This window comes from Chelonoidis abingdonii, chromosome 2 (assembly GCF_003597395.2).
Source record: "Chelonoidis abingdonii isolate Lonesome George chromosome 2, CheloAbing_2.0, whole genome shotgun sequence".
Taxonomy (NCBI): domain Eukaryota; kingdom Metazoa; phylum Chordata; order Testudines; family Testudinidae; genus Chelonoidis; species Chelonoidis abingdonii.
Window position 1 is genome coordinate 129,353,509 of NC_133770.1, and position 22,623 is coordinate 129,376,131.

The window sequence follows — 22,623 nt, forward strand, 5'->3', positions numbered from 1 at the left end:
CCATTTTGACCAGACTTTCTAGACAAAAACCAGGCACCTGGCAAGCCCAGCTCCACAGGGGTGACTGACCGGGCGCCAGGGCCCAGGCACGTGGCGGCCAGAGGGAGCCTGGCTGGGCTCGCGGGGAGGGCCCCGGAAGAGTCTCTCCCCGCCCTACAGACTTTGGTCTGGTCGCGCTGTCGCCAGAGCGGCTGCAGCGAGACCCGTCACTGGGCGGCGGCACATCCCGCCGCTCCTCCGCGAGCTCCCTGGGAACCGGGGCGGGTAGAACAAGGCGCGTCAGCAGCAGTTGAGGGCGGGGTCGATGCTGGGGGGAGGGGCTGTCCTCCCAGCCGGAATCAGTCACCTTTCCCGGAGGCCTCTTGCGGGAGGAGGCAGGTCACGTGTTTGCGCTGTCTCGCGGTGCCGAGAATGCCGGCGTTCTGCGGCCAGGGGCGGCTCGGGTGACCCCCGCGGCGGTTGCGCGGACGGTGGCGGCGGGGCCATGCTGAGCCGCAGCTCGTTCACCAGCCTGGTGGTGGGGGTGTTCGCGGTGTACGTGGCGCACACGTGCTGGGTGATGTACGGGATCGTCTGCACGCGGCCCTGCCCCGCCCCAGGCCCGGCCAAGGAGGAGCGGGCGGGAGGCGCGGCGGGCTGCATCTGGCCCTACCTGGCCCGCCGGCCCAAGCTGCAGGTGAGACGCGGGCTGCGTTCTCCTTCGCCTGCCCCCGAGGTCGCTGCTCCGCTGCCCGCAGATAGCTGCCTTCTCCTTGGTCGGCTGCTCTGCGGTCCGGCGGGGGTGAGCGCCTTGGCTGCGAGCAGCTTAAAGGCTCTGCCGGCGTGTATGTGACGGGCACCAGCTCTGCAGCAGTTAAGGGGTCGGGCCCCGCGCTCAGTAGGCGAGAGCTTTTTCTGTTTGCAGTTTATAATCTGTGCTTCTAACATTGTTGGGCGCGGGGAGAGAAATGAAACTTGGAGGAGGGGGGAGGAGGAGAGAAATGAGACACCAGCGTCCTGTAGAAAAGAATAAAGAGCAAGTGGAAGACAAAATATTCCCTGGGAAAGAGGGAGGCTTAGTAATAAGGCTAATATGTAAGAATCTAAGAATAAGAGGATCTTGTGTTTTGAAGGAAAATGGGATTATGAAAGAGCAATTGAGGAATAAAATAATATGTAGTTGAAGAGAATCAGTGAGATAAGGAGAAAAGAATGAATAAAGAAATAGAGCAGGTGTCCCAGATAGGCACAATTTCATTAAACTAGAAGAACTTTGTTCCTATCAGGGGCGGCTCCAGGCCCTAGCACCCCAAGCGCATACTTGGGACCGCAAGCCATGGGAGCACTCTGCCGGCGCTGCGAGGGCGGCAGGCAGGCTGCCTTCCAGGGCTTGCCTTCGGAGGGTCTGCTGGTCCCGCGGCTTCGGCGGACCTCTCTCAGGCAAGCCACCGAAGGCAACCTGCCTGCTGTGCTTGGGGTGGCAAAATGACTAGAGCCGCCCCTGGTTCCTATATTTTGTATTTCCCAAACATCTTCCACTATTGCCAAGGCTAGGAGAAAGAGAACGAATACTCTAAGTACTTACATAGAATTATGTACCAAAAAGCATTTACACTTCAATAATAGTTTTAATAATAATGGTTATGAAGTCAAGCCCTCAGACTATATTAATTGCATGATCATACACATCATTTGCTTTAGGAACTCTGTGTCATATACTATACTGTATGGTCAGTAGTCAGTGGCTTATCTATTTATATGCAGTGTTCAATATTCCCCTATTTAATGTGGTCTTAGGCCTTCGTTATTACACGCAGGTTAAACCTTGAACTGACTACAGAATTATTAATGTACTCATGGACTTTTCTGTAATGATCTGAGCATAATGAGTGCTTCACAAACATTAATGAATTTAGCTTCAGAATATTCTAATGTGATGGTGGCATAGTAGATTCCTCTTATTAGCAATCTCTTCAATTGCCAGCAAAAAATTGCCATTATTCTGTGGTTGCCAATAAGTGGAAGGCAGTTTGGCAGCCAGGAAAGAAAGCACTGCAATGTGCCATCCCTGTCTCCATGCCTCCAAATATGCTGATGGGCAGGGTAGCAACAGAGTACGAGGTTGCAGCCCAGATGGTGGGGCTTTTTTACTAGGCATTGGGGCCCACAGACATACCTCGACCTGTCTCCAGGAGTCCTGGCTGAGCACATCCCAGCACTTCCTTCCCTGAGTGCAGCACCCCAGCAAAACACAAGTGGATAGAGCCCTGCAAATCCATGGGTATCCATCCACTTTATATCTGCAGAAAGAACGAGGAGTACTTGTGGCACCTTAGAGACTAACAAATTTATTTGGGCATAAACTTTCATGGGTTAAAACCTACTTCATTGGATGCATCCAATGAAAATACAGTAGGAAGATATATATCTGGACCGTTTCTGCAGATACCAGTATGGATACAGATACAAACTTTGTATCCGCGTAGGGCTCAAACTGTAAGAGCAGGCTGTCATGGATCCTCCGCCTCCCCTGGGCGGAAGGCCTGGGGGACAGGGACTGGGAGCTGCTTGAGCCCCACACCCAGGGTAGGTGGAGGGTCTGTCATGACTCCCTACAGCTACCAGTGCGTCTTTCTCCCTGACCGGGCTTGGAGCCTCAGTCCAGACCTGGTATAAAGCCCTGCAAATCTGCAGATAATTTCTGCGGATCACAGATCAGATGAGGATAATGTGCAGCTCCAGAATCTGGGCTACAAACCCCCCGCCCACTAGCCTTCCCACTAATGCCCTGCTCATAGCCGCCTGGCCTGCAGCCCCTTAGCTTGTGTAGGCAGGGTTGTGGAGCTGCAGCCTTAGAAGGAGGCACTGGGACATGCTGCATGCTGACCCCTGGCGGCACATCTTAGTGCTTCCTTTCCTGGTTGCAGCCATGCAAACCTGTCTGCATCTGTGGTCTTTCTTCCAAACTGCATTCTTAATAAGTAGCATGCCTGGTGCCAATATCCAAATCCCATTAGCCTTAAAGTCAATGGGACAGGATTGGTTCCCAGGAAAACACTTCTGTCAGTGGGAAGTTGTTAATGTCTGAGTTGCTATTAAGCAGAATGTACTCTGTGCATCAGCAAAATGGAGAGAGACATTAGGGCCAAAATTGTTAGAAGTACAGTAGAACTTTGTTTAACCGTGCCTCCATTTCCGGCTCTCCATATTAACTGAACCACCAGCTATCTGCGGCTGTTAGCAGCTCGGTTTCCCGCTATTAGCGAGAGCCCTTTTCCCCGGGGCTGACAGCTGGAGCCCTGCCGCCCATTCTCCGGTTTATCTGGATTTTTGGTTATCTAATCTGGCCCAATTAGATTGGATAATTGGGGTACCACTGTGTCAACTAATTTGGAGTTCCTCCTCTGAGACACGAAGGTCTTGATTTTTCAGAGTAATTAACATTTGTACTTTATGTGTTCAAAGCACCATTCCAGTTGACTTGTTTTGCAGATGTGAGTGCTCAGCACTTCTGCAAATCTGTATGATTCAAGTTGGGCACACAGTTAGCTAAATTTGGTTAAATAGCTTGCCCTGTATGGCATAGGACTTGTATAGCAGATGAACATCTAGAATCTAGCTGCCTCAGTCATGAGACCATCCTTTATTGTCTGTTGATCTTTCAGGTTCTTCAACAAATAGATTCAGAGATGCCAAGGCCAGAAGGGACCATTGTGATGATCTATTCTGACGTGTATAGCACACGTCCTAGTACTTTCCTAAAATAATTCCCAGAGCATAGCTTTTAGAAAAACATCCAGTTTTGATTTTAAAATTATCACAGAGAGACTCTCTGATGATCTTTGGTAAATTGTTCCAATGGTTAGTTGCTCTCACAGCTAAAAATGTACACCTTATTTCTAGTCTGAATTTGTCTAGCTTTCAGTGAAACAGAGGCTGTACAGATGATAACTTCATTTACTACAAAGCCCTCATTCATTCCTTGAGCGTAGTTCAACCTCTGTACAAAATGAGAAAAGAGTTCTGGGGAGTGACTGTGGCCTTGTGGCTAGAGCACTAGACTTGTACACAGGGAACCAGTGTTCTCTTCCTCACTCTGCATTTGGCTTGTTGGGTGACCTTGGACAAGTCACTTCACCTCTCTGTGGCTCAGTTTCCCCATCAGTAAAATGTGGATAATGTTACTGGCATCCTTTGTAAAGTGCTTTGAGAGATATCTTGAAAGTAATATATTAAAGCTAGGTATTATTCTTATTCTTCTATAGAAAAAGTAGCATGTGATCATGTGATTTAAGATTGTATCATAATGCATACATAAGCACAGGGGGACTGAATTAAAGATACACAGGCAACATTAATTCTGGCATTTCTTAAATATAGGGTGTTTAATTTTGCAACCTTTGTTTTCTTTAAATGTGTTTTGTTGTTTCCCAATTTTTTAAAAAAGCAATCTAGAAAAATAAATCAGATGGAACCATGGAGCCCAGAAGGAGTGGAACCTTTAGATCTACAGCACAGACCTTCTCACACTTGACTAATGGAGTAACTGTTAGCTGTAGTAGGCTCTATATTTCATCTATAGCAGCAGAGAGTGGTGGACAGCCTGATAATTCACCTGATTTAATATGAAATGTCTTTCAATTTGAGGGAGAAGGCATCTTTCTGATCCTCCCAGAAGACTGCCCCTAGGCCATTAGTTTTCAAACTGCTGGTCGCAACCCAGTACTGGCTAGTGGAATATAACACACTGGGTTGTGGCAGCTCTGGTCACCACCACTGACTAGGCCTTTAAAAGTCCCATCAGCGGTGCTGCCCGTCTAAGGCAGGCTAGTCCCTACTTTTTCCAACACTGCGCTCTAACCTGGAAGCATCAGCAGGTCTGGCTCCTAGGCTGGTAGGGGGGCAGTACTTATGGGCGAGAGCCTCCTCCTAGGAGCTGGACCTGGTGCTGGCCGTTTTCAGGGCGCAGCATGGTCCACAGTGCCAGGACAGGCAGGAAGCCTGCTTTAGCACCACCACTGACCAGGAGTCGTCCGAGGGGCGCCCCAATCCCCTGCCCCAGCCATGACCCATCCCAAACCCTGAGTTAATGTTTTATTGTAGGGTCTGTATTCAGTTTCTAGCCTCTTTCCCACAAATATTCTGTTGGTATTCTTTTATTCCTGTGATGATCAGTGATGGGGTCAAGTCATATGTATTTTTATTTGGAAATTTTATAATTTATTTTTCTCTGGATCATATGTCTTCTTTTCTTTATTTTCCTGTGATGATGATTATGCCACCTGATATGGGTGAACTCAGAACAGCTTTGTTAGAGAGATGGAATGTGCCCTTGCTAGCATGGAACAAATAGTTCTTTGTTCATGCACTGATTGTTTTATCCTTTTTTATTTTAGTTAAGTGTATACACTACCACACGGTCAAACATTGGTGCTGAGAATAATATAGATCTGATTTTGAATGTGGAGGATTTTGATATTGAGTCCAGATTTGAAAGGTAAAGTATTATTATTATTAAGTTCTTTAGTGTTCCTACAAAATTATTGTATCTAATAGATAATAGTTATGTGATGCGTGTTAGTGCTAGTGAATTCAAGTAGATCTGCCATGCACCACAGTGTTTTCATGTTGAAATAGTGATTTGTTGTTGTCAACTCTGGTGGATTTTCCATCATCAAAGTTAATGCAGTGTACAGCATATAGAAATTCAGGCTTTATTTAAAAGAAAATAATAGTGAATAAAAGTTTTAATTTTAAGTCTGTCAGAATGTCAGGCCTTATTGCAAACTTAATCTAAAGTTGAGAATGAAGTGCTGCTTTACTTTTGATTGCTGTACTGGAAATACATGTACTTCAAACGCTGTTATATCAATGGCAGTTTGAAACTCATCTTGTTTTTGACTGTATACTAGTTTTTCGTTTTCTAATACTTTAATATTTTATAATCTCTTGACATTTCCAAGTCATTTAAAAATAACGGAAACAAAGAAAGGAAAATGTAGTTATTAAGAAGAAATATAATCCACTCTGGCCTCACTGATGGGCTTCATGTATTTTTGCCTTTATTACAGCCTAGGAACCTTGAAGCTTAGTCCTCTGCTCTGGACCTCAAGTTTTACCAACTTTAATGTCCCTTTACTGTGCAGATTCAATGGTATTTAATATGCCAAATGTTTAAGTTTGGATTGTGCTGCAAGTATTTAAAACAACTGTTTTCAGCAACTTCAGTAAATATTTTACAAATGCTACTCAAGATGCCTTAAAGTATAGCTCTGTGCTGAATAGTCACTAAAATTGACATGGAAATCCCAAGTCTGTCCTTCAATAACTTTTGTATCATATCTGCTCAGTTTACATGTCAGGTGACTTTTTGCAACAGCTAGTGTTTCAAACTTTGCCTGGAATCTGAAATTCAAGCTATGTTTTTAGCTTGCACATTACCAACTCACTTTTCCATTCCTGTGCTAGTTCTGCATTTCTAATAGAGTAATATAAACTAATTCTTTGTTGCTGAAATAAACAATTAAGACTCTTTATACTTATGAAGGAACATCACTGGACTAGGAAGATGTCCTTTTTATGTCAGAGCAGAATCACACTTTTATGACTTAAAATGTTATGAATTTTTTATACTTAATTTTTCTAGAACTGTCAATATTCCACTTCAGATCACCAGTTTAAAGATAAACTATTTCACTTTTTAATGAAACGAAACAAAACAAAAAAAACATCCTGCCATTTTTCTTTTGGGTTGTCTATATCAGATTCTGCTGTTTTTGTTTTCCCTCTTGTAACTCCACTAATTGAAAAGCCTAACCTCTGGTCATATTATGCTTCCGCTCAGATGGGTAGTAAGTATGTTTCTTTTACTGAGATGTAACTTGGTTCTGCGGTCCATGGAAGTGTTCAGTGCAGATGCAGTTCAGTGCAGTAAAGTGTTCAGTGCAGTGCAGAGCTAGTCTTTGGTAGAATTAACAGAAATACAGTTGAGGCTATGTAATCCAAGATAAAGCAAAAATAGCTTTTCCGCATTTAAACACTCTGATATTACTGTTACTCTGAGTTGAAAGTTTCATTGTCTGACACTGACAAAGTTAGAGAAATATTTAAAATTCATTCCTGGGGAATCTGAAGAAGTGACATAGAATAGCTTGACAATACACTGAATTGTTTATAACTTCAAATTAATTTGTAATATGCCGTCATGTTTTATAATGATTACATTGTGCGGAACTTTAATCCATGCAACTTCAGTAGTAATTGGTAGTAATTTTACACCAAAGCTTGTCAAAGCAAAGAAAAATTAAGCATTCACAGCTAGTACAAAATGAAAACATGCTGTTTCTTGCTACACTCTTTCCAGAGTTCTGTGTTTGTAATTTACCATGGCTGAAGAGGAATTTCATTGTCACTAAGTAATTGACAACAGAAAAGTTAGTGATTTATACTGAATACATTTTGCTGAAGATTTGTTTGTTACATGATGATGCAATTCATTTTTTTGGTTCATCCTTTCTAAATGTTTTTGTAAAGCAAGTTCTAATATAGCATTTAAAAGTAGCAAGAATTCTGTATTCATAATTGACATCACTGTACTATTTTATAATGTATTTTGTATTTTAGAACAGTCAATGTCTCTGTACCAAAGAAAACTCGAAATAATGGCACACTGTATGCATACATATTTCTTCACCATGCTGGCATTTTACCTTGGCACGATGGCAAACAGGTGCATATAGTAAGTCCTCTGACCACATACATGGTCCCTAAAGCAGAAGAAGTTAATCTTATCACTGGAGAATCGACCACCCAGGTAGGCTTTTTAACTTGGTGGTAAAAATGCGTAAAAAGAGCATCTGAAAATATCTTTCTTATCATGTCAAGATACACATAAAGTAGATTTCTTAAACAGAAAAAAACCTTAACAAAAAAAATCAAATGACTTTTTAAAATAGTAAGGGCAGGTGTGAGGTAACATGTAGGAACTAGAAAATATTGTTTAGGTCTGTCAGAGAGGAGTGGGCAGAAGGAGGGCTGATCAGAGCAGAAGGGACTCAAAAGGGAGGAGGATAGATGTAGTTGATGTCAGCAATACAGCCAACACCTTTGGATATTGGTAATCAGCTTGACCTCTGCGGCATGGGGTGTCAGAAAAAGCAACTAAGGATTGTAAGCCTTGAAAATTGTATTACAGTCTAAAAGCAGAGAAAATCTTGCTCACGCACACACCGTTACTTTTCAAGATCAGGTATTTTTTGAAAGATAGTGTTCAAATTGTATAGGCTTATTCTTATAATTGGATTTTTTTTTAATTTTATAGTAAATGTAAGGAGTGATTGTGCAATATGACTCTGAATAAGGGATCGCCAATGTGAAAAGTTTGAGAAACACTGCTGTAGGATGAGAGTTCTCAACTTGGTGTTTGCAAATAATAATAATAGGAGATAGGTATATCTCCTAGAACTGAAAGGGACCTTGCAAGGTTATCGAGTCCAGCCCCCTCCCTTCACTAGCAGGACCAAGTACTGATTTTTGCCCCAGATCCCTAAGTGGCCACCTCAAGGATTGAACTCACAACACTGGGTTTAGCAGGCCAGTGCTCAAACCACTGAGCTATCCCTGCCCCCAATAGATTGGTGGTGTTTGTAGTCACCTTTCCTTTCTCCGTGAATGGGGACAGGGGAGTCCTGAAACTGTTTACTGTAACATGAGGTCACGGTATGGATAATGTTAAGAACCACTGCTTTAGCAGAAGGAACTGGAACTGAGGAGCAGAACATTGCTGGTCGTCTTTTTGAATGTCAGTGCTCTGATTAGAAATGTGTGGGGAGAGGAGAGATTGGGTCTGGGTATTTCAGCTACAGTCAAGTAGTTCAAAGGCAGTTATTTTTGCCAGAAAGCAAGTAACAGTTGAATTTTCAAACTAAGCCAAAGTAAGCTGTATAGCAACATTTAAAATATTTATTGTAAATTTGACAACAGCTGTTTCTGTATATCACATTTTATTTTGAGGGGGATGCTGAAATTTGCATAGGCAAGTGAGTTTAATTTGCTGGCAAAGCCACACTATACTTTGTAGTAGATTCAAAAGTTTGACACTTAGCTTAATCCTGATTATATGATCAGTAAACATGATTTGAATTTTAAAGTTTTGAATAGTTTGCAGACTGGAAAGAGCCTTTTAATCTTAAACTGAACTGAAATGTTATAGAGGCACTTACTAAATCTGTAAGGAAGAATCTCAGAAAGCTAGGTTTATTACTGTGCTTGCTGGCAGACCCATGAATGAATTGGTGTAAATCAGATTTGTGAGGTGTTTACAGTGGGTTACATTACACAGGAAATAAAAATACCTTCAGAAGTTGTGGGGATTAAGGCTGAATTCATCAAGTTAGAACTGGCTGGCCTGATTGTAGATGGTTTAGCAGTGAATATCTGTACAGTCTTACTTTAGGCAAGATGATCCCCATGTTGTTGTTGTGAACCTTGCCAGCTACAACCAAGGAGAACATCACTGTAATTTAGAAAAATATTTTCAAATTTTACTGGTTAAATCCACAAAACAAGTTCTTACTGATACCTTCAAGCTATTTAGATATATGCACCATATGAGAGGGAGCCTGCCTTAGCCCCGGGCCCCTGCTGCGCTTTCGGCTGGACTTTTAATGGCCCAGTTGGCAGTGCTGACTGGAGCCGCCAGGGTCCCTTTTTGACCGGGCATTCCAGTCAAAAACTGGATGCCTGGCAACCCTAGCCAGTGCCTTCCTGGGCAGCTTCTCGGGCTTGGCTGTACTTCCCCCCAACCCCACCCACTCCCTGATCGAGCTAATGTATGCAAGCAGATTGCACACTCTTGGACAGGAGTCCCTTCCATGCAGCACTCCGAGAGTGCAAGCAGGGACAGCTGCTGTTGAGCCTGGTGCCCACCCTAGAGGGCGGAGCTTTGGGCAGTATAGCCACGCCCAAGAAGCTGCCAGCATGGGGCGCTGGTTCCTGGGAGCAGCGACCAATGATGCTGCTGCTTTAGCTGCCATGATCCAGTAGAGCTCTGCAGCTCCGTGGATACCGATTTATCTCTGCACAGAGATCTACATCCCTTCCCCCAAGGCCCTCCCCTGCCCACCGCTAGCGACTCTTTGCCCCTTCCCCCAAGGGTGGCCCCCTGTCGTTCACACTGGAGAAGCATGAGCGGCAGGTGGGGAGGGCCTTCAGGGAAGAGGCAGAGTGAAGGCAGTGCCTTGGGGGAAGAGGTGGAGTGGGGGTGGGAAGAGGAGCAGTGCGGGTGGGGCCAAGGCCCAAGCACCCTTTCAGCGGCAGCACTGTAAAGGTGGCAGGCCAACGCGCCTCCAAAGGGAGGAGTGCAATATCCTGTTTGGGGAGGCTTAATCTCCCCGGGTCTATTATACCTTCCACCCATATTCGACAGCCTGAGTTATCCTTGTTCTTAAGGAAAAAGGACAGGCAGATTTTGTGGGCACAGTGTGTTTCATGATGGACTTAAAATGCACTTGTGATTGAAGACCTTTTTGAAGAGAGATTCTTTGCAAAAGCTAAAATATACTGTACTGAAACTTACAGCATGAAAGACAATCCTAGCCTTTGTGGTAAAAAAAGATTTACGCTTGGTGATGGTATGTATGAACTTCTGGTTCAGGCCGGAAAGCAATATATCTTTTGAGGATATATAGATTTTGATGGAAATTTGTCTTGTTCTGTAGCATTGCAATAGCAGCCATGTGGATTTTGCACAATGAACTTCATCTAAGCAATTCCACACGTGTAGCAAAGCAAAATCCAGAACTTGATTCAGATGTTAGTGACTGGCCAAAGTGTAGACTCTTTCCAGCTCCATTAGTCTGCTGTTTACCTGCTTGAAAGCAGACCAAGAAGAAAACAAATCGTAGCAAGTATTCAACAACAAATAAAGAAAGTATTAATGACGGAAAGACTGAAAGTCTTGCGTAATGATCCAAAGCAAAACAAATGGAATGGCAACTTTATCTCTTTAATTTACTTGAGAGAATGAAAAAACAGCTGGAATATTGGTTGTCATTTTTTTTGACACCCAGGTCTGAAGCCTTAGTTGCTTGTTAACAAGTGATCAGATTTTTTTTCTTTCCTAATGGAAGCTGAGATCTTTTTACAAATGTCACATGAAAATGGTATTGAGACAGCACAAACTCAGTGCAAGTAGTGTTATCCCCATGCTCCCAAATCCTTATACAGAGCAAGCAGATGTCAGTGTTCTGGCTGTTTCAAATAAGGCATGGAGAGTAATCAGAAAATCAGTGGGTTTTTAATTTTTTTTTTTTTTTTTTCTGAACTGGCTTCAAATTTAAAAAAAGTTTAAGTCTTGAACCAGAGGAGTATAATATTTCCTCTTTTCTAGGCATATATGTTTTTCAGTTTTAGTTTCAAATAGCAGTGGGCATAGGATTCATTCCAGCACAGTTAGAAAAATATTGATATAATGTCTAGTCCAAGCTGTAATAGTGCTACTTTTCCACATGTTCATGTTTCTGGTGTAGCTCACTGTAATCCAGGGTTTAAGTGACTTTCATTGGGTTTTTTTCTAAAATTTGCATTTAATGTGTACAGCATTATGCTTGTTTCCTTTTTATTTAAAAGCAAATTGAAGCAGAAAAGAAACAGACGAATGCCTTAGATGAACCTGTCTCACATTGGAGATCAAGGTTGACTCTAAATGTTATGGTGGAAGATTTTGTTTTTGATGGCTCCTCTCTCCCTGCTGATGTTCACCGATACATGAAGATGTAAGTTTACAGAGATTTTATTTTGTTAGACTTAGAGTTATTCAGTTTATAGGGCTAATTTCTCCTTTAAATAACCTCTTTGTGAAACATTTAAGTTGTACAGTTAAATCACAGAACTCACTGTTGGGAAAAGGGTATTTTAACATGACACTTAAACTTCAGCAATCACAATGAGCAATATTTGAATAGTAGTAGCCCTTACACTATGACCGAAGATTGCCTCACATCTTAATTGTGGCCCCCTTGTGCTTATGTATGATGATGTATTCTTTAACTGCATGATCACATCCGGTTTCCATAGAAACCTGTCTCATTCAGTGCATAGATTAGACAATTGTGATGGTTTCCAGGGGTACCCAGGACTGTGAGTCACTTTGTTACCCCCAACCTCCAGCAAGAAAGAGTCTTGCTTATGGTGGTGGGGTGTCATCCCCCTACCACCAGCAGCCTTTCAGTCACTCAAGCACACTCCTGTAAGCTATGCCAGCCCTATCTGCCTTGCAGGCTAACAGCACATACACTCTTAATTCCTCAGTCTCTTTGAAGAGCTTCATCCTCAACACTGGCTGCTCACAGATTTCCCAAATCCTCTGCTCCCAACAGTGCAGTGTATCCCAGTTTTCCCTTAAACCACTGCTCTTGTAAAGTCTCGCAGGACTCGTGAACAGTTAAATAAACCTGTTGTTCGATTATAAAAAGAATAGAATTTCTACTAGAAATTAGAAGGTGATGGAAACAAATTCGTACAATATAAAACAAAACCATAAGAAGTGAATCTCGGTCAATGTTTAGTAATAGCTACCTTTCCTATCTAATAAAGTAAACATCGTACAGAGAGAATTCATAACTTCATATACAATGTTAACACGTGCTTTTTACAATATTAATACCCAGCCTTCATATGGTACTTCAGAAAGCACATTTTATACAAATATTATTGCAATAATGTGTTTGTGTGAACGCAGGAATGCTTGAGTCACAATGATGCATTAAAATTTGTTATTTTCAGTAAGGTTGTATTAAGAAACAAATACCCTCTGGTCTTTTTGACTGCCATTGTGCACTCAGCAGAGGTTTCGCACCAGAATATCTTTAAAATTGTCCCTACCATCAATGTGAGAATAATCTGAAGTGCTGCAGAAAATTGTTTCCTATTGGGAGAAGTGCCATTGAGGCTGTGCCACCGAGTGAAAGGTGGAAGATGTTTTATTATGGATAATTCAGTTTCTATCTGGTGGGAGGGAAACAATAATCTGGGATCAACTGTCTCTTCTAGAAGAAGGCAACCATGACCTTGATCTTACAGATGCTTAAATCTAGATAAATTGCAAGTGCAAGATAGTTCTTCATAGGGGATCAGCAGCACCAATTCAATGTACTAGAGAGTCAAGATGGTCTTGGGGTAGGTTAATAGATGGGGACTCCAGAGTTTTAGATTCTATTCCCAACTCTGCCTTTGGCTTCCTGTGTGACTTGGGGTACATCACTTGGGCCTGGTTCTGTCGCCCATACTTTGAATAGTGCTCTATTCTGGAAGTACTCTCACTGTGTTCAGTGTAGCTGTATTTACTCTGACAAAGTTCGGACATACATGGGTGCACTACTACAGTTCTACCAGCAATTGTGGAAGCTGTAGTCTTGACATGGCACTGGTTTTTTTACCACCATGTCATCTAGACCACCTCTGTTTAGATGACCTGGTAGTAAATAGGCCTGTGCCTTGGGTATGGCTTTTCTCCCACCATTACTTATGCCAGTGGAGCTCCCCCAGTAACTAATTATGCGTGCAGTTTTTCCTAGTATTTACAAGGCACAGGGACTTCACTAATATTTGTGATTTATAGTGTAGTTGTAACCGTGTTGGTCCCAGGATATTAGAGGAACAAGGTAGGCAATATCTTTTATTGAACCCACTTCCGTTGATTTAAGAGACATGGTTTTGAGCTACACAGAGCTCTTATTTTGACCTGAAGAAGACGCTGTGTAGCTCAAAACGTTGTCTTTCACCAATAGAAGTTGGTCCAGTAAAAGCTATTACCTCATCCACCTTTTCTCTCTAATGTTTCAGGTATTCAAATTCTGTGTTGAGTGTTGTGAAAAACTCTTTAAGTTGCACTGGTTTCATAGACTAACTTATTTTTACAATAGAGTACATTTCAAATATGGGTAATCCCCAGTCTCTCATTACTGGGATGCAGTTTCTTTTCTTCTCCAGACATTGTAATATCTGCTGTCACTTCCACATGCTGTAGATACCTCGCTACCAACTCCAAATGATAGTTTTATCCATCTTTTGTTTCTTTCGTTCTCTATCCTTTATATTGCATGTGTATCTGGAACTCTTCACTTATCCTGTCTTTCTGTATTGCTAACCTTGAAGATGAAACTGCAAAAAGTGAACTGAAAAGGATGAATTCTCATTTACACCAAGTATACTACTCTGATAGGGTAAAGAGGTCCAGTATGGAATAGGGTAAAGAGGTCCAGTATGGAAATTTTCGTGGCACACATTAAAGTTAAATATATGTGAAACTGTATAATTGATTCCAGAAATTTATTTTTGTGCACTAATATGATTAGAAAGTTTTCTTTCTGGAGTAACATAATCATAAAATCCATGTTTGAACATCATAGGGTTCAGTTGGGGAAGACTGTGCATTACCTTCCGATATTATTTATTGATCAGCTAAGCAACAGAGTGAAGGATTTAATGGTGAGTAACAAAATGCCTTTTCACTAAATTTTGAATTACAGTTTTACGGAAATTTCTAGTACTGCTATAATTAAAGTTTTGTCCTTGTTTCCGTTACAGCAGCCCACCTCACAGAAATTCACGGTGGACACAGCTAATATGTTGCTAATCTAATCTTCAAATTAGATGTTGATTAAATGCCCAAAAAATCATTAATGTAGAATTAAGGGTGTTCTTTCAGAATGTGGAAATTGGCTAAACCAGAAAAACTCGAAGTTAAGATACACACTGGTTGCCAGGCTGGCTGCATCTCCTGCTTTGAGCAGGGGGTTGGATTAGATGACCTCCCGAGGTCTCTTCCAGTCCTAATCTTCTATGATTCCTGGTCTCTTTGAGCACCCTGAGTAGGTCCAAAGCCTGTAGCTGGTGCCTCTGATTTAGGGTGGAATTACATGACCCTACCATTCTCAGGCCAGGCCCTTGGTTGCAGTCACCTGGTACTAACCATGGTTACCTTAGTAGGCCTAATTTAGGCTCAGACACTGTCGCTCTGTTTTCTCCAGAAGCAGTGACAGTGGTAATCAGTGGCCAAACAGCCTCCTTACAGAAGTTTTATTTAGAACAAAAGCATTTCAGAGAAAAACAGATCTGAAAACAACATAGACTAGACATCTGTCTATTTTGCCAGGTATCTAATATTCCAGGTGAAGATGCAGTCAAGTCTGTAGACCTCAGAGACCTCTAGGCTCTGACTGGAATAGTCCATTCCCTTAACTCGCAAACTGTTTCTCTCCTTTGCTTCAGGGAGAGTCACCTTTTAAAAGCTGTTCAGTCTTTTTGATCTCCAAGTTCCGAGCCTGGCAAAACAAGCTTGCATTTTCCTTGGAGACTTTAAATCTGCTGGCTTTTCATATTCTTTCAATTGTGCATAAGGGTGTTCTTATCAAGGGCTTTTATCATTTTCCTGTTCTTTACACAGCTCCCTATTAAGTTACATCAGTGCATTCATACAGGAAAATCTTAACAGTTACTTGCTCTCATTAACCTGGTCATGTATGGTATTCATAAATCATAGATAATCATTCTTAGATTACATAACAATTCCACAAATGCTGTAACTTTCTTTGTCCACTGTTCACGTTTCTGGAAAGGCTTGAGGCAACTCTGGGCAAGTTTAACTCTGCACTAACAAATTCTTGGGCATTTAATTTCTTTTTTTAAAGAACTTTTTTTCGCTTTCATGTACCATAGCCCAGCCCTTCCGTTCACTTTCTCTGACTCCTTGCAGTGATTACTTTGTACACAGAATGCGTTGCCCATACATCATCTCTTTGTCCTCCCATTTCTGTGCCTGTTCTGCTCACCTGATTCTTCCTCCTCCCAACGTTGGCAGGGATCCCAAAGGTTGAAGAGCTAAGGAGCAAATGCAGGAACTAAAATAGAGTCAGTGGGAAAGCTTTTAGAAGAGGGGACTGACATCATGGATGTGTTTGATGTTGGGGAGGCTTTGCCTCTGTCACCCCCAGAAACCCAGCTTTTCAACTCTGATCCCTTCCTTCCCACCCTGCTATTCCCTACACTGTTCTAATACACTCTCAGCCCCTCACTGCTCCTACACCCCAAATTTCCTCCAATTGCTCCGACCCCTACCACTGCCTCAACATCTCATCCATGCTTTCTATTATGTCCATGGCTCTGACCCCCTTCATTACCCCTGCTGCTCTGAGTTACCACCACCACACACCGGCTCCACCTTCTTCCTTGCCACTCCATGCCCCTGGTAAGCTTGGAGGGGCCCTGAGGAGGTAGGAAGGTGGCACTGGTGGAACTGTAAGGGATGCATTCATCAGCAGGAGGCAAGGAGGGGCAGGAGAGTGGAGATAGAGATTTGGGAAGGACCTCTGTGTCTAATGTTTGGGGAAGAGGCTCTATACATCCATCTGCAGTATAGCACTCTCAAGAGGTATGAAGGGGCCCAGATGTTCTTAAATGAATGAGAACCCCCCATGGAGATGAATACAGCCTGAAATGATAGTTCTGAGAGGTGTGAATTGCTTCATTCATCTCAGTGGATCTCATCTCCCCCATCGCGGGTGCTTAATATCACAGCTAGCAGATGGGGTGGGGGAAGAGGCTCAGGACCGTCTGGATGATGGTTCACATAGGGAGTTACCTATGGGAATCCTTGTCTTTCCTGGGGGTAGGATTGCTGCTGCCCCATTCCCCTCTCTCCCCACTTTGTGAGACACATTCGTTCTCAATAATAGCCCAGAGAGATGGGGTTGTGTATGGGAGTCACGTCCCTCTATCTGGCCAGGACCAGAGAAGTGGGAAATGGGCAGCAAGTTCAAATGATAGGGGAGCATGTGGGGGAGGGGGCCTTGTTAGCTTCAAATTGCCCATTCCTAACCCCATAGTTGACACTGAGTTATTATATAGAAGACGACATAACCCAGTCACTGTCTTAGATTATTACCTCACTAAGGCAATAGTCTCAGGGCTTGTCTACACTACCTCATGGGGTCGATCTAAGGTACACAACTTCAGCTACGTGAATAACATAGCTGAAGTCGACGTACTTAGATCTACTTACCGCGGTGTCTTCACGCTCACGCTTTCCCGTCAGCTTCACTCAAGCTTCTTGTTCTTACCGGAGTCAACAGGAAAGCACTCGGCAGTCAATTTATCGCGTCTATACTATACGCAATAAATGGACCCCCTCTGGATCGATTGCTATCCACTGATCTGGCAGGCAGTGTAGACAAGCCCTTAAGGTCAGAGATCTGCCAGCTCCCAGGCAACAAGACAGACCCACATATGTATAAGGAAATAGGATAGAGACCCTTCCAAAACAAACACAATATTGCATACCCAGTCATGCCCCCCTTGAGGTGATAAGAGAGAGTGAATCATGTGGGAAATGTTAGTTATGTTGCTTAACGCACTTATCAGAGCTGCTTAGATGCGTCAGATATGAGGGTTGTGTAAGAATCTGAATAGAACAGACTACACGTTTAGTATATTAACACACAGTGTTTTAAATACTGCTTTATTGATTTTTTTAATGAAAATTAAACAACCCCTAAGTATTAGCTGTTATTTCCATTTGCATTCCCATTTGTATGTATATTAACTTTGTTGTTAAGACTATTTTCTGTCCAAATGCAGATAATAAACCGTTCAACGACAGAGCTACCTCTTACAGTGTCATATGATAAAATATCTCTTGGAAAGCTCCGATTTTGGATCCACATGCAAGATGCAGTGTTCTCCCTGCAGCAGTTTGGTATGTTTACTTTTTCACAGCAGAAGGTCAGCTTCTTAACTTCTGATGCATAAACTACATATTGGCTGCCTTTACAGTACTATAAAATGGTGTAGTTCTTTTGTCTTGTTTGACACACTATCATAAAAATCTGTGGGTTTCTGCAATACACATCATCTTGAGTTTGTACATATAGTATGCTGTGGTTAAAATTAAACAATAAAGTCAGCAGCTGAGACTAATATTGTGAGGGAGCAGTGATCCTTCCACTAGTTGTTAGGGGCTTTTGTTTCTTTAGGGGCTAAGTGCTTCTTTAAAAAAAAAGTCACTATTTGGAGTATACTTTTAAAAAAAAATTCATCTTGAACCCTGAAACATAAAATATTAAAATAAAAATGGCACTTCATTATATTCACTTAGCTAAAAATAAAGTATACATAAAAGAAATGCCGTATTGCTAACAGACTGATAAAACTATGGGAGGTAGTTTATGCTTTTATGACCTACTTTAATTCCGACTGCCTCAGTTCTCAAGTAGTTAACTTGATACACAGATCCTAATCTTAAGAAATACCTCCGTTCTCCAAATGACTTCATTTGGAGTTTCGTACCTAAGACCTGAATTTAAGTTGCTATGGATGGATATCCAGAATGAGTGGAAATTTTAGAAATCAAACATGTAACCTCCAGATAGACTGGTCATTGGCAGGCCAATCATGTCTTCTCCATTGTCTTGACTCTGCCCTGTCTCTTGTGTATTTTGCTCACCAGTAATTTTTCTGCCTCAGTACAGCAGTGCAGCCAACCAGCTTCTGGAACTGTACACTGCCTGCCATTCTACTCAGGATTTCTTTTGCAGAGTTATCAAAACTGGGTCTTTGTTATTACATAGATTCAATAAAATATTTTCGTTAAAAATCATACATGTGGTTTTTGTTTTAATGAATAACACTGATAAGAAACTTACTCTGTTTTGTATCTTCAGATGGTCAGATACAAAAGTCAGTACTGTAAATCTCTTTAAAGTAACACAATTTAGGCAGGTAAAAAAGTAAGGGAGAGACATTCTGGAAAAAGAAATAGAGAGTAAAGGGCAGGTGAGTAAATTAACCAGCTTTCCCAGGTTATCTCTTAAGTGAACATTCTAGTTGAGACAATTATTTTATTAAAATAATTTGTGAAAAAGCATCTAAACTTGCATGCTTTCTGAGAGATTCTGTGCAAATTTGTACAGAGTCACAAGATTCCAGGCATGCTAAATCTATGCTTTTGTGAAAGGGAGAATCAGGGAGTTAGTGTAAAGGTGCTGCACAAAACTCGCATCTCTGGGAGAGGAAGAACTAAAGTACATTTAAGCCACCTTCTCACATTCCTGATTCTGGGCTGCAATTGTGGTCCCCAGAGTATCTTAGGTAGCCTGTCCCCAGCTACATATGGGTGGAAGTTTCTTTTTATGCCTCCTATCCTGGGGCTTGTGGCAGAGACATAATAGCATAAATTGCCCTGTGCAAATCCTGCAGCAGGCGGAACTTTCCCAAGCCAGATCTGGGCTGTAAAGACTCTTCTGCACTACAATAGCGGCATAAAAGGGCCAACAGTGAAGGAGTGAATTCTTCCCAAGGTTTTTTCTCTCTCTTAAAAATAATAGAAAAAGTATCCAAAACCAAAAGCTGAATCAGTATCTGTTGCATTCTTCATAGTTCAGAGACCTCAAGATAACAAAATTTAGGAGTTTGTTTTCACTGATGCCCAGTACTACTGTTATGATCTTATATTTCAACTGCAATAGATTGGCTGAAACAGGACAAATACGTATGAAACATTTTAAAATCCCATCTATCTTGAGAGGATGTGATGGCTCTTTCCCATTTAATAACTAACTTTAAGGGGTAAAGAAGACACAGGAATTTCCCTGTACAATCATTGCACAACATTCTGAGTTACCTTATTTAAAAAGAAAATTTGCTCATAAAGAAAGGGTACTTTAAATTCTGTTCAATAAGAAAACCCCTTTCCTGAAAATATAGGATAAAGGAAAGGCATGGATTAAGGTTAGAAAGGAACATTATGATCTAGTCTAATCTGTATAACACAGAGCATAGAGTATCAGAGGGGTAGCCGTGTTAGTCTGGATCTGTAAAAAGTGACAGAGTCCTGTGGCACCTTATAGACTAACAGAAGTATTGGAACATAAGCTTTTGTGGGTGAATACCTACTTCGTCAGATGCATGTGGTGGAAATTTCCAGAGGCAGGTATAAATATACAGGCAAGAATCAGTCAGTCAGTCTATAAGGTGCCACAGGACTCTTTGTCACTTTTTACAGAGCATAGAATTTCACCAAGTAATTTCTGCATCTAGCTTAGTAACTTGTAGTTTAATCTTTCTAAATACATCCAGTCTTAATTTAAAGACTCTGAATTTACCACAAACCTTGGTAATCTGTTGATTATCCTCACAGTTAAAAATGTGCATTTTATTTTCAGTTTGAACTTCACTGACTTCAGCTTCTTGCCATTGGATCTCTTTCTGCTTGGTTAAAGAACCTTCTAGTATTAATGTTTTGTCCCTGTGTTAAGTATCGGAGGGGTAGCTGTGTTAGTCTGGATCTGTAAAAAACAACAAAGAGTCTTGGGGCACCTTATAGTCTAACAGATGTATTGGAACATAAGCTTTTATGGGTGAATACCCACTTCGTCAGACATATGGACACTTTGTTGCTTTTTACTTGTCCCTGTGTTGGTATTTATATACTGTCATCTCTTAACCTTTTGAATAAGCTAGATCAATTTACCTTCTTAAAATCTCTCACTGTAAGCCCTGTTTCTCAGATTCTGGATCATTCTTGTGGCTTTTCTCTGAACTCTTTCCAGTTTTCTTTCATCATCCTATTTAAAATCCTGACAGATGCAGTACTCTCACAAGAGTCATGTGCTGGGATGATATCGTGTCCCTCCTCAGTATTCCTGTTTATGTCTGATTGATAGCCCTTCTAGCTAGAGCTGGGAGTATATGTTCAGTTGGTTATCCACCATCATTTCTTAAGTCCTTTTCAGAGTCACTTTTGAGGGTTATAGTCTACTATCTTGTAGGTATAATCTACATTGCTTATTCTTTGAATGGTTGCAGATGGGTATTTCACTCAGGTGCATTTGTGCTGAGGGCACAGAGATGGAGACTTTCCCCACCGTGGTACCTATTGGAACAGCGCGCACACCCTGTGTTGCCTCGTGGCCCCTTCTGAAACAATATAATGGTGATGCTACCCTAATCCCCCCTCAGTCCCTTCATACTGCCAGTAACCTTAGTTGGAGCTCCCCCTGTGCAAGTCTTCTCATGGCTTTTTTTTCTCTGCATCACACTTGTGTCACTGGGACTTCTCTTGTAAACAAATTTTAATAGTCTCTGTAGTGTATTATAGTTTGTAGCTAATTTAGTTTGTCCTTAGAGTAATTCCTGGTGCTCAGCACTATAGGGCATGCAGCGTTGTCCAGGCCTTCAAACGTTGCTTGTTAGGTGGACTTTCTATTCCCAACAGCTGACTCCTACACTTCCTGCGTGTAGATGAAAGTCACATTAAGGAGAATGTATCATCTGCTGGGAGAACACAGAGTTTGCAAGAGACCTTCACCTGAAGCAGCTTTTGTTGGAATAGGCTATGAGGCCTGCACTAGTACCAAGACCTTCTTCCACTAGCAGGACTGGCAGTCCTCAGCCAGCCACCTTCTGCACCAGCACTGGTAGACAAACCCCTGGACTCTTGACTTCCCCATGAAGAGGAAGGGGTTGATATGTGTTCCCTGAGGTACCCCAGAAGAGACCTACAAAACATATCAGGGATGTTTGAAATTGAGGAGATAGTTGTCCTCTTTATCGAAGGTAGCTCCTCAACATCCACAAGATCCAGGGTACAGCCAAGCTGTTGATTCACATCAAGGCTGGAGATTCCGAGTCCTGTACCGCTGACTCGGGGCCCACCTGGTGGACAACCATTGAATCTGGTACCTATGGTGCCACTGCTTTTTGGTATCTACGATCCCACAAGCCTATATGTTGGTAACAGACTTATTCTGCCTACTTAGTCCGGAGGCGAGTGTACTATCAGCACTGCCAGGTGTTTCAGGCCCCTCAAAATCTACAGACTCAGGGTTGAGGCTGCTGCTGTTGATGTCCTCGGTACCAGTAAAACCACAGGCACCTTCTCAGTGTAGATGCCTGTGGGGCAGCACTGATATGTCCTTGGTGCCATCTCTGTCCTCTAAGTTACCATTAATTTCAGTTAATACAGGTGCCTTTTGAAACCCACAACAACTCTGTTGTGCTCTTTGGTACTGTCATGGAAGATTTTCTGGTACTGACAACAGTCCCATCCCTGATACCAACTTTGCCCTTCTCTCATTGGAATGTGGATAAATTGGGCTATTCTGTGGTCCTGCTGGAGTGGCCACCAAGAGTGCCCAAGGACTTCTGAGAGGGTTCTTCCTACTCTAATATGGAGTCATCCAGTTGGTCTTTGTCTTGGTGAAAAGTCCCAAAGATCTTGCAATGGGCAGCAAAGGGAAAGTGTCTTAACTAAGAGCACAGTTGTTCTAACAGTAAGGGCAGATTCTTGGCATCCTCAATGTATTGACCCCCTATGCCATACTCTCTCTCAGTGATCACCTTGGGACCTGTGGGGTACTCCCTGCTTGAAGAGGTCTAGATTTCTACTCCAGTCCAGAGGGCGATTCCCTTGATCCTGAGATGGCCAGCCCCAAGAGTGGCCTCTGTTACATATGCAAGAGGAGGTCTAGCCTCTTGAGACACCTCTTTTGGGGGCAGCCTTTGCCAAAGGAGCAACCTCTACCCCAAGTGATGCCAGCAGTCCTATCCTCTCCTTTCCTTGACAACTCTGTAATCCCAGATTCTTTGCCT

At 42.3% G+C, this 22,623-nt stretch overlaps 1 protein-coding gene across 2 annotated transcripts in view; it reads left to right on the forward strand.

The window, feature by feature from the left end:
* The first annotated feature begins 382 nt into the window (after nt 1-382).
* The window catches only part of CLPTM1L (CLPTM1 like), a 76,160-nt gene continuing 53,919 nt past the window's right edge, over nt 383-22,623 (forward strand). Inside the window, exons 1-6 of one of the 2 annotated variants that reach the window (XM_032766730.2) lie at nt 383-676; nt 5,376-5,476; nt 7,603-7,792; nt 11,608-11,753; nt 14,388-14,466; nt 17,614-17,731. In XM_032766730.2, the coding sequence (XP_032622621.1) occupies nt 485-676; nt 5,376-5,476; nt 7,603-7,792; nt 11,608-11,753; nt 14,388-14,466; nt 17,614-17,731 (826 nt within the window). In that variant the 5' untranslated portion in view covers nt 383-484. The remainder of the gene's footprint in view (nt 677-5,375; nt 5,477-7,602; nt 7,793-11,607; nt 11,754-14,387; nt 14,467-17,613; nt 17,732-22,623) is intronic. The other variant, XM_032766729.2, reaches the window with a different exon arrangement.